General features: G+C 37.7%; 2 protein-coding genes across 4 annotated transcripts in view; one reads left to right on the top strand and one right to left on the bottom strand.

The window, feature by feature from the left end:
* The first annotated feature begins 2,398 nt into the window (after positions 1-2,398).
* LOC109067607 (ras-related and estrogen-regulated growth inhibitor-like protein) lies at positions 2,399-5,594 on the top strand. Of its 2 annotated transcripts, none has more exons than XM_019084525.2 (4): positions 2,399-2,549; positions 2,680-2,733; positions 2,822-2,898; positions 3,866-5,594. In XM_019084525.2, the coding sequence occupies exons 1-4, from the start codon at positions 2,477-2,479 to the stop codon at positions 4,289-4,291; spliced, it is 630 nt and encodes a 209-aa protein (XP_018940070.1). In that variant the 5' UTR covers positions 2,399-2,476; the 3' UTR covers positions 4,292-5,594. The 2 variants fall into 2 exon arrangements, with proteins under 2 accessions (XP_018940070.1, XP_018940069.1); XM_019084524.2 differs by having other exon boundaries at positions 3,863-5,594.
* Positions 5,595-5,765: 171 nt separating this feature from the next.
* The window catches only part of plin1 (perilipin 1), a 31,401-nt gene continuing 20,041 nt past the window's right edge, over positions 5,766-17,125 (bottom strand). For both annotated transcript variants that reach the window (XM_042743970.1, XM_042743971.1), the window contains one exon: positions 5,766-7,213. In XM_042743970.1, the coding sequence (XP_042599904.1) occupies positions 6,818-7,213 (396 nt within the window). In that variant the 3' untranslated portion in view covers positions 5,766-6,817. The remainder of the gene's footprint in view (positions 7,214-17,125) is intronic.

Raw genomic sequence — 17,125 nt, 5'->3', positions numbered from 1 at the left:
AAAATCATTAAATAGCCTATACAGCTTACCCCTATCATGATACACAGAAGTGTGGTTTTACTATATTCACTTTTTATTCACTATAACTATTGTACTGCAGCTAGCTACAAATGATACTATTTAAAATTATTTTTTAGAATATACAAACATTATTATAATTTATAACTGAATGGACAAGATGGTTTGAAACAAACATCCCTGCTGAAAAAAAAACAAAACAAAACATAAAAACCAATATAAACCTTCACAGAATTTGTAATGGTTTTACTGTTTTTAATGGAAACTGTAATAATCCCTGTGGGTCTCTACTGGTAATCTGTCGCATTTTGATAGCTTGTTAAAACCACTAATTCTTAATGGAATATGTTCCAAAACTCACTACAGGGAACCATTTGTTAATGGTTTATAGTTGATGGTTTTAAATGTTTTAATGGGTTTGTAGTGGAAACCATTAGAAGTTCTGTGTTGGTCTCTATTGTGTGTTTTGTTTTGTTTTTTCATCATGGATATAAAACAGTTAGCTAAAAATGTGTTCTTTTTACTTCAAAATATGCTGTACAGACATGGCCAAAAGTTTTGGCAGTGACATAAATTTTGTGTTTTGCAAAGTTTGCTGCTTAAGCTGTTGTGGTGTTCATTCTCATTGTTTCTAGATTATTGTGTAGAGTGATCAGATGCATTTTAAATAATTGCTTAAAGCTTCATTGGCCAAAAAAAAGTAACTTTTAACAAAAAAAAAAAAAAAAAAAAAAAACAATAACATTAATTGACTAATCATAGCAGCACATGTGAAAGTGTGAATGATTACTAGTCAGGTAAAAACACTATCAGACTACTTAAACTGTAAGAGCGGACTGATTGCTATAAAAGGAGGGGAGAATCGCTTTCAGTCATTGTGTTCTTGTTAGCAATGGTTACCTCCAAAGCAACACGTGCAGCCATCATCTCTTTGCATCAAAATGGCCTCACATGCAAAATTGGTACAAAGAATATTGCACCTGAGAGAACCATTTACTGGATCATCAAGAACTTCAAGGAGAGAGATTCAACTGCAGTGAAGAAGTCTTCAGGACGTCCCAGAGTGTCCAGCAAGCACCAGGACCGTCTCCTCCTGAGGAGTCCGCTATGGAGTCGTGTCACCAGGAGTGCAGAGCTTGCTCAGGAATGGCAGCAGGTTGGTGTGAGAGCATCTGCACGCACAGTGAGGCCAAGACTTTTGAGCAATGGCCTGGTCTCAAGAAGGGCAGCAAAGAAACCACTTCTCTCCAAGAAAAACATCAAGGACAGACTGAAATTCTGCAGAAGGTACAAGGACTGGACAGCAGAAGACTGAGGCAAAGTTATTTTCTCTGATGAAGCTCCCTTCAGACTGTTTGGGACATCTGGAAAATCGATTGTTCGGAGAAGAAAAGATGAACGCTACATCCTATGTTGTGCCAACAGTGAAGCATCCTGAGACCATCCATGTGTGGGGTTGCTTTTTCACCAAAGGAGTCGTAAATCTGCCCAAAAACACTGCCATAAATAAAGAATGGTATCAAAGCATCCTGCAAGAGTGACTTCCAATGATCCATGAGCAATTTGGTGATGATCCGTCCATTTTCCAGCATGATGGAGCACCGTGTAACAAAGCAAGAGAGATGAAGAAGTGGCTCGAAGATCATTGCATTTAAATTTTGGATCCGTGGCCAGGCAACTCCCCAGATCTCAATCCCATAGAGAACCTGTGGTCAGTCCTCGAAAGGCGAGTGGACAAGCAGAAGCCCAAAAATCAACTCCGAGAACTAATAAGGCAAGAATGGATCTCCATCAGTCAGGATCTGGCCCAGAAGCTAATATCCAGCATGGTGAATTACAAAGGTTATGAAGAACAAGAGTCAACACTGTAAATATCATTATATATTTTTTTGCCAATAAAAGCCTTTAAAACTTATGATATGCTTTTCATTGTTTTCCAGTATACCATAGAAACGTGGAAAAATAATCTACAAATACTGAAGCAGCAAACTTTGCAAAACAAAAAATTTATGTCACTGCCAAAACTTTTGGCCACGACTATATAGTTTATACAGTGAAAAAAGAAAAAGAAAAAAAAAAAGAACTAGCAGTTTTTCATATTAAAAGTAGAAGCAATTATTTTCAATAGCCTACTCACACCACCTTGTGGCCTAAAACAGATTCAACGTCTGAACAATCCATGTAAACGATGACAACAAATACAGTATTCACAGTCCTCTCTCTGCAAAGTATGACAGTTAAATGCCGTTTACTGACATACCGCTCTTTTATGTCTTTCAAGCCATCGGTTATACAATGATTGTTGTGATTGCTTTGAGTATCTGCTCATGAACCTCAGCGTCGGGGCGGGCACATCAGCGTCACGGGAGCGAGCACGTCGAACGAAGCCCCGCCTACTCCTCAACGTTGTTGACTGCGGCGGAGACGCGCCAGATCACTTGCAGCATCTGTAAAGGACATGACTAGACTGAACGGACAGAGAATGGACGCAAACGTCGTGGTACTCGGCACAGACAATGTTGGAAAATCTGGTAAGTTTATTTTTAGGAAGTATTCCATGATATACATCCATAGAATACATTTCTTTCTTCTTCATTCATCTTTTGTAACTTTAAACATTTTGCAGTATAAGCAAATGCTCATAAGTTTTGTGTTTTGCAGCACTTATTGTCCGATTCCTGACTCGTAGATTCATCGGAGAATATGGGGATATTGGTACGTTGCCTTTTTACTGATTGATTTATAAGTTTATAAGTTTTCTATTTTATATTTTTACATTTCATTATAACTGGTTTCTCTACAGAGTCCCTTTACACTCACAATGTTGTTGTGGATGGACGAGAGCAAGCTTTGAATATATGGGATGCACCATATTCACAGGTGATTCAGTGTTTCATAACCAGTTAACTTTCTATCAACTATTTAGCCTAACTTTTATATATGTGTGACCCTGGAGCACAAAACCAGTCATAAGGGTAAATTTGTAGAAATTTTGATTTATATGATTTATATTTTGATTTAGATGATTTATACATCATCTGAAAGCTGAAAAATAAGATTTCCATTGATGTATGGTTTGCTAGTATAGGACAATATTTGGCCGAGATACAACTATTTAAAAATCTGGAATCTGAGGGTGCAAAAAAAAATATTGAGGAAATCACTTTTAAAGTTGTCCAAATGAAGCAGTTCATATTACTAATCAAAAATTAAGTTTTGTTATATTTACGATAGGAAATTTACAAAATATCTACTTATATTTACATAATATCCTAATGATTTTTGGCATAAAATAAAAACCTATAATTTTGACCCATACAGTGTATTTTTGGCTATTGCTACAAATATACCGGTGCAACTTGTGAGTAGTTTTGTGGTCCAGGATCACACACACACACACACACACACACACACACACACACACACACACACACACACACACACACACACACACACACACACACACACGCACACACACACAGTATCATTCATTTTTAATCATTTTCAATTATTTTTAGATATCCCTGGTGAAAAAAAAAAAGAAAAACACTTTAAACCTGCTTTAAATGATGTGGTGGTCTTAGCTGGTCTCCCAGCCTTGTCAAGGTGGTCTGTTGGCTAGATTTATAAGGGCTTTGGACACTTTGTGTAACTTGTTAGGCTAGATAAACCATTTGTATATACGATTGTACAGGCTATAAGACCATCTTAAACCAGCCAAGACCATCAAATTAGCTTAGGCAGTTTTTATGCAGTTTTCAATTTTTATATTTAGTGAATAACAAATATTATATACACCATCTGATCTGAATGCTGAATGAATACCTAATGTTTGTCTTCTCAGCAGGACCTGTCTTCCGAGTCCTTGATGTACGAAAAGAGAGTCCAGTGGGCAGATGGCTTTGTGCTGGTCTACAGCATCTGTGACCGAGCCAGTTTCAACGCGGTCTCCAGACTCATTCAAATAATCAAAACCAATAAGGACATTCTGGGCTTTGAGAAGATGCCAATAGTTATTGTGGGAAACAAGAGGGACCTGCACCACCATCGTACAGTCCTCAGCGAAGAGGGCAGGCTGCTTGCACTCTCTGCAGACTGTCAGTTTTATGAAGTCTCAGCTGCTGAGAACTACCACAGCGTCCTCATGGTTTTCCATGGGCTGGTGGATCGCATCAGGGAGTCCAGGGTGTCTGTGAAAAAGTTAGCAGGCATCAAGGGCATTGTGAAGAGCATGTCTGCAGTGTTCACCCGCAGGCGAACAGATTCGCTGTGAAGCTAATGGGAGCTCTGGAAATAAAGTTTATGTGGTCTGATATGACCTATTTTAGATCCATTGAGAGGGACGAGCCGTTGCTGTGGCTTGCATGAGAGTCTGGGATCTCTCATGAGACTACAGCTGGATCTTCCGTGTGGGCAACTAAGAGATTGCCCTAGTTTGTCTGCTTAGGCGATGGCTTACATTGAGAACATGTTGACAGTGGAGAGTTCTCAATAAAATGCTTAAGATGCTATGTGGCAGCAGATTATATCAATCATAAGTGGAGGGAATATTCCATTGTTTGATGATAAATGTGTAATTTAACCTTTAAAAGGAAAAGTTCAGCCAGAAATGAAAATTTGCTGAAAAATTTCTCACCCTTAGAACATCCAAAATGTAGATGAGCTTGTTTCTTTATCTGAGTAGATTTGGAGAAATTACATCACTTGCTCACCAGTGGATCCTCTGCAGTGAATGGGTGCCGTCAAAATGAGATTCCAAACAGCTGATAAAAACATCTTCGTAATTCACAATTAATCTACATAAACAACTGTTTTGGACTGTTTTTGCTTCTAAACTGTACTTGATCTGTGAATATTTCTCTTGAATCAGATGAGATGACTTTTACATTGGAATAAACATTATTATGGATAGAGGACTCATATTTTAGTTAGAAGCAATGATTTGACATTACAATGTGACATTACAATTACAAAATGTGATTTGATGGCTGCAGTTATGTGGATTATTGTGATGTTTTTATCAGCTGTTTTAAATCTCATTCTGACGGCACCCATTCACTGCAGAGGATCCACTGGAGAGCAAATGATGTAATGCTAAATTTCTCCAATTCTGTTCAGATTAAGAAGCAATCTCATCTGCTTCTTGGCTGGCCTGAGGGTGATTTCCAGCTGTTATTTGTAAACAGGAAAGATGTCAGTGCTTCTGCAAATAATCATGAATGTTGGAAGAAGGTAAACACTGTGGTGAGGATGGCCATGGGAATTTTTCATGATTCAGTGCTGATGTGCTGTGGCCTAAAAATATAAACTGATGCAAGACAACATTGTCTTATGCTACATTTATCAAATACAAAAGGCTCCAACAGTATCAGCTATTATCATTCAAGGAGCTGTTATCAGCTCAAGGCCGTCTTGCAGTTCAATTACAAAGTTTGATGATTGCGCCTGTGTGCATTCAGATAACAGCACAGAATGTGTTTTTTTCCAGCTTCTTTTCTGAGGCTGTTTAAGTGCTTTATGGAGAACATGTATTGGTTTCTAGACCACACTGTTTAATAATAAATAAATAAAAAACACTTCCTGAATGCCATTGTACAGTGCAATGTTACAATCAGTAAATTAATATGCTGTATTTGTATAGAATACATTGTTACACTTAAATCACGTTGTCAAAGTATGTTAACTATGGATGTTGAAAGATTAGAGGTAGAAGTTTAAAGGGAAACAAATTCAATGAATAAATGGTGTACAGCTAACAGTTTATGCACGTGTATTTATTTATCAACAATCTAAACAAAGAAAATTAATATAGATTCATAGACCACAATCAGGCATTACAAGTATGCATGTAAACATTTTGATCAGCTCTTTATGCCATGACTAAAAGAGGCGTTTGGACAAATTATGTTCAATGTTAATATTAATTCCATAAATGAATTAACTGAATAGTGAATAATCATTGCTGTAATGACTTGCTGTGATTGTCAATCTGGTATCTTTAAAGTGAAACAAAAAAATCTGAGGACTTCTCCACCTAGCACACTGTTTAACTCAAACATACAATATGCAGGGACATGGTAAAAATCTGATTATGAAGTATTTAATTTATTCCTGTACTTAATAGGTTGGTTTTCTTTTTAGCAGAGTCACATCTGTGCAGTCTTTCTTTAATAAACGTTGTGTATTGATCAATTCTAATTCATCATAATTTTGTTTTTTCAAGGGGACATCTTATTGAAAAAGTGTATGATCACCAATTGCTATGAATGTTGATACAATAAAAAATATTGAAAAGTAGCCCTGTTTCATTATTGAGATTTGCACCACCTCTTCAATTATAGTTACTATTATATAATCAGTCGCAAATAATTCAAGATTTATTTAAATGTATATATTAAAGTCACACCACGATTTCTAAATCAGGATTTCCCCCTCTTATTACACTAGTGATCAAAATTTGGGGGTCAGTAAGGTTTTTATTTTTATTTTTGAAAGAAATTATTTTTATTTAGCAAGGATGCATTAAATTGATTAGAACTGAAGGTAAAGACATTTATAATGTTATTAAAGATTTGTTTCAAATAAATGATGTTCTTTTGAACTTTCTATTCATCAAAGAATACTGAAAACAATGTATCACTGTTTCCACAAAAATATTATATAACTGTTTTCAACAGTGATAATAAGAGACTTTAGAAATCATGACCCATGACTGCTATGCTTAATGCTTTAAATGAACATGACAGACCTGCAGGACAAATAATGAAACCCACATCCCACTCTGACTATTCTTCCATTCTCATTCTTCAGTAGGGGGGGCAATCACCAATTCATTTTGCTCTGTATGAATGCAAGAAGACGATGAGGAGGAGATCTGGGTGCAATCTGTCAGACTCTTCTTTGGGGATCTGGGTACCTCAGGGATCTTGGATACTTTCTTGTTACTGCCACCAAGAACTGCTTTCTGCTGCATAGGAATCTGCTCAATGACCTCCATCTTCAGCTGACGGGTCTCCTCTGATATCTCCTTGAGCTCTGTAACCTTAAGGGGCTGCTTTTGAGAATTGCCACTGGGACTGTGCATGTGGTCTCCTACACTAGTCTCCAGCACCAGAGAGACACTCACACTTTCTTTTGATCTCTCATTTTCCGCCATTTGGGATCCTCCTTCTGGCTTGGAAGATCGCCTAGGAATCTGTTATTAAAGAAAACAAAGCCATTCTTTAGTTTTCCACATGCGAAGGCTCTCAAAGGTAGCAGAAATTATGGAATTTGACATTCAAGCACTACTGTTGATTCACATTAATGTATAAGTGTTAAAAACAAGAAAATGCCCTGGAGCTATCCAGCTGAAGATGAAAAACATCTAGTATTCTTGATATTCATGAGGCTTTAGAATATACTAAACTCTTTGAAGCAGAGTTAAATTTAAATTCCACTCCTATAAACACTTTGACTTGCAGAACATTTGCTTTGTTTTCGATGGCTAGGGCTAAATGTGGTTAGCCTGTCTCTTTCACTCGTTTCAGACATTTTTTTCTCTAAAATACCAAATGTCCTCAAAAAAGGCATCAGGAAGACATAAGTCACACAACATCTCCCTGTGTGTGGACAGATATCCAGCTGCTAGAGGGCAGAGTAATTTTGGTGCCAGACCTATTGGAGTCTCCTTATTTTGTCTAGCTATTTTATGGGATCCCAAACAGTCCCAGGCCAGGGGTTAATTAGGGAGGGATGGGTCTGTCTGTAGCCAATTACAGCTCTTTGTCACATTCCCTGACCTCTATTGCCTCTAAAGTCTAAGTGACTGAGTTTTAAACTACAGTGAAAGCTTAAGATCTACTTGATTAAAGGGATAGTTCACCCAAAAATTAAAAATCTGTCATCATTTATTCACCGTCATGTCATGCCAAACTTGTATGACTTATTGTTTTCTGTAAACAGAGATAATTTGAAATGATTTCCCCCCCAATGATTTGGACCCCATTGCCTTTTACTGAGTGGACAAAAGCAATTGCAAAAATCTTCTTTTATTTTCCAAAGAAGAAAAAGACAAACGTTTGGGACAACGTGAGGGTAAGTGATGACAGAATTTTCATTTCTAACTTGTGTAAAGATATATTGGAAAACAAAACACAAAAACAAAACACAAAAGTAAAACACAAAAGTAAAACAAAACATAAATAAACTACAAAAATGAAAGAAAACACAAAACAAGACAAAACGAAACAAATGCAAAAAAAAAAAAAAAAAAAAAAAAGCAATACAAAACAAAACAAAACAAACAAAAAACAAAACAAACCAAACTAAACCATAAACTATGCAAAGATTTATTGCACAGTGCCTAAATGGGAAGGTTCTAGCCCTGAATTGAAAAAGAAAGGCCAAAGAAAGTTTCTGTGCAATTTTCCGTAGCCAGGCAGATCACAGTACCTTATCTACTTCTAAGAACATGAAGAAATGTGTGGCCTCTGCTCATAACTGTTAACACTGCGGTGCTATCACAGATCTTCCACTCCAGATTTTCCACTCAGTTAAACTCACGCAGATCCTTAAGAAACATGCAGACACAAGCATCAACATATCTCTCCCTTCTACAAGATAAGCTCAAGAGCAAAAACAAAGAAACTCTTAGACAAAACAACCCAAATATTCATAGAATGATAAGATCATCTGTGAGACGTGACTTCTAGGAACTTTGATGTAATAATCAACATCTCTGTACCCAGGGCCGGATTTATGCATAGGCATTCTAGGCACATGCCAATGCTTGCTCGTCCAGGGGGGGCCCAAACACAATGAAGAGATATATAATATTTTGTTATACTATGGGCTATCTACAACAATAAAATAACTAAAACCTCAGAAGACATTGAGCAAATAAATATAACAAACAATAGGTTAAAAAATGACAAACTATTTCCATGTCTTTCACCTTTTTTATGTACGGAAATCACGCATTCTCCGTTTCTCTCTCACAGACTCACACACACACACACTCGTGCACACACGCGGAGACCCAGAGATGATCGCAAACAAGCCAGTTACGATCTCAGAAAATCCATCAAAGCCGCAAAAAGACTATATAAAAACAAAGTTGAAGAACAATTCAACACCAACGATGCAAGAAGCATGTGGCAGGGCATCAATAACATCACAGATTTTAAAGGAAATAAACCAGCTACTGTGAACATTGCACCTCTCTACCGGATGAACTTAATAACTTCTATGCTCGTTTCGAGGCTCACAACACCGCCCACACAGAGAGCACTCCCGCGGCTGCTGCAGAAGAGATGAGTGCACTCTCTGTCTCTGTCATGGATGTAACCCGATCCTTCTGACGGGTGAATATCCGGAAGGCTGCGGGTCCTGATGGCATCCCAGGCTGTGTGCTCCGAGCATGCGCATTCAAACTAGCCAGAGTTTTCACAGACATTTTCAACCTCTCCCTCTGTCTGTCTGTGGTTGCCTCATGCTTCAAAAAATCCACCATTGTGCCCATACCAAAGAAAAATAAAATCAAATGCTTGAATGACTGGCGGCCCGTTGCTCTTACACCCATCTTCAGCAAGTGTTTTAAGAGACTCATCAGGGACTACATCCGCTCTGTGCTGCCAGCCTCACTGGATCTGCTACAGTTTGCATATCATAGCAACTGTTCTACAGACGATGCTATTGCTTTCACCCTACACACTGCTCTCTCCCACCTGGAAAATAAGAACACCTATGTGAGAATGCTGTTTGTGGACTACAGCTCAGCATTTAACACCATAGTGCCTGCCACACTTGTTGCAAAGCTCCAGACTCTAGGACTAAACAGATCTCTGTGCAGCTGGATCCTGGACTTCCTGACGTCCAGAAGTCAGGTGGTCAGAATGGGCAACAACACTTCATCCCCGCTGACCCTCAACACTGGTGCTCCTCAGGGCTGTGTTCTCAGCCCACTCCTGTACTCTCAATACACACATGACTGTACAGCCACACTCAAATTCGCTGACGACACAACGGTGATAGGCCTGATCACCGACAATGATGAGACGGCCAATAGAGAGGAGGTGATCACCCTGACTAAATGGTGTCAGGATAACCATCTCTCACTCAACTTCGACAAGTCCAAGGAGCTGGTGGTGGATTTCAAGAGACAGAGCAGAGAACACACACCCATCACCATCGACAAGACACCTGTGGAGCGGGTAAACAGCTTTAAGTTCCTCGGCGTTAACATCAGTGAGGATCTCACCTAGCTTTTTCCCTCAGGCTATCAGACTAATGAACAGTCAAAACTAATACACTCTACAGCACCCTACAGCATACTCCCACAATATGGTATGCCACACAATGCACTTTAACTTCAACAGTTCAACACTGGAGTATACATACACACTTCATTTAATACAATAATCTACCTGCTGCCACTGGATACCATCCAATGCACATCGTTGACATTTTGTGTATCCAGTTCATGTATAATCTGTTTCACCTTAGCATATTTTTCTGCGTATATATGTCTACATAATGTAGAATGTGTTCATACTTTGTGTAGTGTATAATGTGTTGTGCTAACTGTATGTACATATTGCGTATAATGTGTAGTGCTATATGTCTAATAGTACACTGTGTGTACTTACAATATTAAATTTAAAATATCACATCAACATCTGTAGAACTCTCCAAAGAAATACACAAACCAATTCATAAATTCCTTGATCACGATCCCAAAAATTACAATAAACAATACACAATTTACATGGTAATACAAAAATAAAAGTGACTTGACTTGACTTGACACAGAAACTTGTCATCAACGCCACCCCATGAATTTATCAATAAAGTAGTTTTGCAGCTGAAAAGCTACATGACATTTCTCAGTAGGGAGGTTCTTGAAGCAGTTTAACTTAAAGATTTGCTATTAGTAGACGCTGCTGCTAAACACTGCTGAGAGACACACAGACGCAGGTATTCACATGTGCTTAATCTCTCTCTCTCGCTCTCTCTCTCTCTAATAACTGCATTAGACTGCATTAGCCTGCATATCAATGGCTCAAGCCCTTCAAGGTTTGGGATGAGGTGCGTAAAAAATAGTTCAACACATTTCAGGACGGAAACATGTCAAATGTCTTGAAACAAATCATCTGAACAATGTCTTGATGTGTGGTTGTGACTCCTGGCCATTAAAATTATTAGAGAAATAACTCCCGAAGTGGTACGCCGCGCCTTTTAATGTAATGGTCTTTCTGAGTTCTCAAACAAATTGAGCTACTTTCTATTTTTATTGACTGAACGCAAGTGCTTATTGTGATAGAAAACACTGTAACGTTTCCACTGATTATTAAAGGGGTCATATGATGCTGGTAAAAAGAACATTATTTTGTGCACTTGGTGTAATGAAATGTGTTTATGCAGTTTAAGGTTAAAAAAAACACATTATGGTACATTACAGTTTCTCCTCTATGCCCCACCTTCAGAAACGCGTTGATTTTTACAAGGCTCATCGCTCTGAAAAGTGGTGTGCTGTGATTGGCCAGCTATCCAGCACATTGGGATTGGCCTAATGCCTCACATTTAAACACAAAACCCATTATAAACGTGATATAAACATAATTTCTAGTCGTGTCTTCGTTTGGAAGGCAAAAATAGTAGTTTCGCTTTCTCAACGAAACAGCATCACACACCGCGGCCTTGAGCGAGCAGAGGCCGGAGGCCTAGAGTGAAAAGCGGTCTAGAGTGAGCCACAGCCGGCTTGAGTGAGCAGAGGCGGGCGGCTTGAGGCGGATTCTACGAAGAAGCGCACCTTGTGTTTGCGGCAATCACATGTGACGACCCCGGGCTGGACACTGCTTCGTCCACAGTGAAAGCCCATTCTGCGATCCACAGTGCAAAGTTGATGTATTTCCTCAGCGACCAGCACCAATCATTACCAAGCATATATAATCCTATATCGTAATCCCAAACAAAGCAAAACAAATTACACATTCAAACACACAGCGTACGCACAGCGTCTATACGACATGGTGACGGTGCCAACAACAAACCTACAACGAGAATAAAAGGTACGCCTTCTTTCTTTGCGTGAACATCTGGGTGGCATTATGCAAATCTTCTCACATACTGACGTAGATATGTGGGGGCGTGTTAGAACGAGCCATTTTAAGGAATTCAAGACCAATATGAAAGAAGAAAAATTGAGAACTTTGAATGATTTATTATATTTTCTCTAATCTCATCTGGTATACACACTGCAGTCAAGGACGGGGATCTAAAATAGCTTTTATTACATCTCGATGACTACTAGGTTAAAGAATCCACTGCACCTGGGAATAGGTATTCAGCACGTAAAGAGAAACTAAAGCTCTGCAGGCTGGAATCAGTTCAGGTCTTTATGAACCTGTAAATCTGAATGAGTGTTACTAAATAACTGAATATTTTTTATAGGGTATTTATAGCAATGACACATGGACAAGTGTTAAAGGGATAGTTCACCAAAAAATTAAAATTTGATGTTTATCTGCTTACCCCCAGGGCATCCAAGATGTAGGTGACATTGTTTCTTCAGTAGAACACAAACAAAGATTTTTAACTCAAACCGTTGCAGTCTGTCAGTCATATAATGGAAGTGAATGGGAAACACGGCTTTGAGAGTCAAAAAAACCTACACAGACAATACCAAATTAAACCCTGCGGCTTGTGACGATACATTGATGAAAAAAGACACGAAACGATTGTTCTGTGCAAGAAACTGAACAGTATTTATATAGTTTTTTTATATTGTTGATTCATGGCGTCTTCTTCTTCTTCTTGCTTTATGGTGGATCGCAGACTTATAAGTGCAGTACTGCCACCTATCTCTCAAATGGACCATTGACACTCCTAATTGAGATTGTAGATAGAGTGTCAATGAGAGATAAGTGGCAGTAATGCACTTATAAGTCTGCGATCTGCCATAAAGCAAGAAGAAGAAGAAGAACGCGCTCAGGACAGTTCTGACATTGCAGTGAATCAGAGGTAAAAAACGATATAAATAAATTTATCTAACAATGTGCTCATTTCCAGTTTAGTAGTAGGATTTCCTGTGTCAATTAGATCTGACACCTTAATTGTGTTAGAATAAAGCTGATGGAGGACAAAATAATGTTAATAAAAGCTTTAAAAGGTCAGTGTGATTTTATTTCTAAAAGAAATCTCTTATTCCCAACAAGGCTGCATTTATTTGATCAAATATTCAGTGAATATTACAGTTAAATAATACTGTGAAATATTATTACAATTTAAAATAAAAGTTTTATTTATTTATTTTTAAATGTAATTTATTTCTGTGATGAATCGATGGCTCCTGCATTTTTCAGCAACCATCACTCCAGTTTTCAGTCTCACATGATCCTTCAGAAATCATTTTAATATATTGATTTGGTGCATAAGAAACAGTTTTTGATTATTATTTGATTATTATTATTTCTGATTAAGTTGAAAACATTTAAGCTGTTTAATACTTTTAATAAAACCATGATAGATTCTTATTCATTTATTTATTTTTCAGGATTTAAGTTCAAAAGAACATAATTTGTTTGAAATAAAAATAATTGTCACATTGTACTTTACTATCTTTTGATTAATTTAATGCATCATTGCTGAATATAAATATTAATTTATTTAAAAATGATTGTAACCACTCTAAGTTCGTCTGCCTTGGGAAAGCTAGCGTGTCTCCAACATAGTGATAACACTAGTTGCCTTCTCTAGTGCAGCTCAACCAGGTCTCGTCCAATTCGTCGGTATTTGTGATATCCCAAATCCCGGAAAATATGTGTTGTAGTCCAAACGAGTCGTTCGTTGTAGTTTTTGAAAAGTGATTTCTGTTAAATAAAATATTTCCTTTTGAAGTGGACTTTGAGCTTTGTAACTTTGCATATCTTTTTTATGCTCAAAAAGTTACATTACAGACTAACTAAACTTGAAAAAGTGAAAAAGCATAATAGGACCCCTTTACTATATAGTTTTGAAAAATCTTACTGACCCCAAACTTTTGAATGTGTATGTATATAAGTTTCTGTAGATAGTCTATTAATTACTATATCAGATCTCTCATTTGTAGATCAGTTCTGCAAGCCAAAAGCACAGATTGTTGCTCTGATTCCAGCTGGATCATTTCTGCTATTTTGATATGAAGCCGAAAACAATCAGCTGAATTTTATATTAATTTGGTGGGCTTGTTAAATTGATTTCTAATTCAAATATGCAAATATCTGTTCAAGAATCTGATAAAACCATGTTAAACAGTGAGACATTTTAAAGATGTTCTCTGAAATATGCCAACAAAACAGTAAAGAAAACTGCATTCAAAGCATTGCATTACTGTATGTCATTAAAGAAATAATGTAAAAAAGAGAAAATTAGAAAATTAGACAAAACTAGATTTATAGTTAGACTAATGACAGTTAGACAATGCAAGGATGTCACTCTTACACCCTGGTTTCCCGTTTGGCAAACCACCAAAGGAACATCCAAGAATGCACTGCTTAGTCATGATTGAAACTATTTGTTTCCATATCACCTGACGTCTCGGATGTGCGTGATTGTCTGGCTTTGTCATTAACTACATGTTTGCCACTGACTCTCTCTGTGCATAAGGAAAATAAATTACCCTGATACATACAAAGAATGGTGGCCATTGCAGATAACGGACAAAAAACACTAGCCTGTTATAAAAGCAAAAACATCTTGATCAATAATCCATTTACCAGTCCAAATACCACAGGAAGTCTGATATAATTAAAGTCAATAAGTACAGTGATTTACGAAAGTCAGAATGAGATTGTCAAAGTATGCCCTCAGTGGTATTTGAAATATTAAAAACCACTGTGGGCACCACTGTGGGCAAACTATGACAATCTTATATTGACTTTCACAAGTGCAATAAAGACTTTAGATCTGCAGGGGTCTGGAATGTGTGAACTAAAAGCTCCTTGTTCAAGTGAACCTTCTTTCTTAAAAAAATACCAAAAAAGTGATTTAACTGTTCAAAAATTCCAGTTCCCTTTCAGTCTGTCACTCTCGACGTCACATCGGGGACCGACGAATTGGGATCTCCCTTCGAGAGACCAATCTACTTCAAGTGTAAACTAAACGAACAAACGGACACTGGCATGTGATGATTGCATCTAGCTGCCGCTGATCACAGTGTGAGCATAAAAAGGCAGCAGGTGCAACGCATACATGCTTTTCGGTTCGGAGCCGAGCGACAACATTGTTCTGCTCCTACCAATATTCCTGTGTGAACAGCGAGTTCAACACGCTCTTGGAAGCTTCTTGTGTTGGCAGACAGTGCTTCAGTGGTGGTCGTTCCTGTGTCGAGTGGGTAGTGCACTTTAGGCTGCACTTCCCTCTACCACGCATCAATTTAACACCTCCCATGACATAAAAGAGCATTTCCCTGAAAGAAAAAATACCCTAAAATATCTTACTGTGTGTGTCTTTGTAAAGACCACTGAAAACACGAAAGACCATCTTTTTAAAGATGCCATTTCACCCGTGCATTTCGTGGCGCCTCACTGACAGACATTTGTAGAGCTGTGGGCTGGGCGACCCCCAACATGTTCGCTAGATTCCATAGCATTGCAGGGCCACGGCGTTAACTGCAAGTGAGTGTTGAAGTTGTTCACGAAACTACCACCAGGTGGCGCAAAGGGACAGTTTGCAAACTGACTGAAATTGATATTTTGTTTTGTAATCAGAAATCAAATAACGAAATAAAACAACAATAACATTATAATGTTATAATTAAAGTTGATTTCAAAATGTGTGATAGTCAAAAATGAATTAGACAACAAAATACAACTTAATTTTCTCATTTTCTCATTTAATTAGAAAACAACCCCTGATTCACAACATTAATTTCCATATGCATAAATCTGGTATAGACCTGCACAGGCCTCAAACCTAGGCCCTAGCCAGCCCTTGGCTACCAGTAAACAGCTTGTACTTTTTTCAGTACGACCATGTGGATAGCAGCAGGCAGTTGATTTGATCACATTTACCATGTGGATAACATAACACACTATAAATTAACAAATCTTTGATCAATTGTAGTGTGTTGTTGTTCTTGTTTTTTTAAGTGACGACATCACGACAGCTGCCTTGAAATTATGCATATATCTAAGCGTTTGTGCGGAGAGTTAAAATAAAATCTGTAGATATTAAACACTTAAAGCATAGTACAACGTTAGCTTAAACATTTAACCTAAATAAAAGTGCGCAGTTATGCATATATCTAAGCGTTTGTGCGGAGAGTGGAAGCTGAAGCGTGCTTAATGCATGAAGGCTGATTAGGCGCCAGCACAATCACTTCATTTTGTTCTTCAGTGGAAACAAGTAGGCTACTCCATAATTTTTGCTCATACAGATAAGACTAATACTTCATTTGGAACTGTAAATGTTCTACCCTTATTTTTGTGTGCACTCACAGTATCAACAAAATGTTGTGCTTTTGTAAAATAGAGAAAGCAAACAGGATGCGCTTGCCATCTTGTCTGCGTGAACAGGGACACGTTGATCTCGGCCTGAAATGCAAAGCTCTAAAAGCAGGTGCAGTTTAGCTTCACCGTGTCCAAAACTGATGGGTTATATTCACAATAAGCTACAGAATACATGTAAGACTGGACCCATGAAGGGCTAATTATGACAGTATGGCGTCAATGTATGATCGCGCTTTGGTTCATATTTAAGAAACGACTTTTAAAAAGTCATATATTATTACAGCAAAAATGTGTTTTTGTTCAATTGAGGTTGAAAAATAAACGGTGGTATTATCATTGGTGCTATAAGTTAGTTTTGCCGTAGGGTATTCATCAAAAGCAACAGCAAAAAGCAGCGTGCTCACTGGCAGACAAGTACATTATGAATAAAAAATTAAGCCTATATAAGATCAGCATTTGAACACTATAATAAACAAAAAATGATCTGCATGATGACACTGTTATTTTTATTACAGGTTTTTTTTTTGATACTATTTTTCACAGGTAAGGTGCACATTTTCAAAACTCTTAATAAAAGACTTTAAACTGATCACACTTGTTACACCACTAGTCATTCTTTCAAAACCTGATCTCATGAT

Source organism: Cyprinus carpio, chromosome B18 (genome assembly GCF_018340385.1).
Source record: "Cyprinus carpio isolate SPL01 chromosome B18, ASM1834038v1, whole genome shotgun sequence".
Classification (NCBI taxonomy): Eukaryota; Metazoa; Chordata; class Actinopteri; order Cypriniformes; family Cyprinidae; genus Cyprinus; species Cyprinus carpio.
The sequence above is the reverse complement of the archived record's forward strand: the minus strand, read 5'-3'. Positions and strand labels throughout refer to the sequence as shown.

Bases quoted from the DNA above. Each gene is read 5' to 3' on its own strand.
- LOC109067607 (XM_019084524.2), top strand. From the start codon at position 2,477: ATGACTAGACTGAACGGACAGAGAATGGACGCAAACGTCGTGGTACTC. The intron at 2,550-2,679 runs GTAAGTTTATTT...TGTGTTTTGCAG, and splicing joins AGACAATGTTGGAAAATCTG to CACTTATTGTCCGATTCCTG. The intron at 2,899-3,862 runs GTGATTCAGTGT...TTGTCTTCTCAG, and splicing joins GGGATGCACCATATTCACAG to CAGGACCTGTCTTCCGAGTC.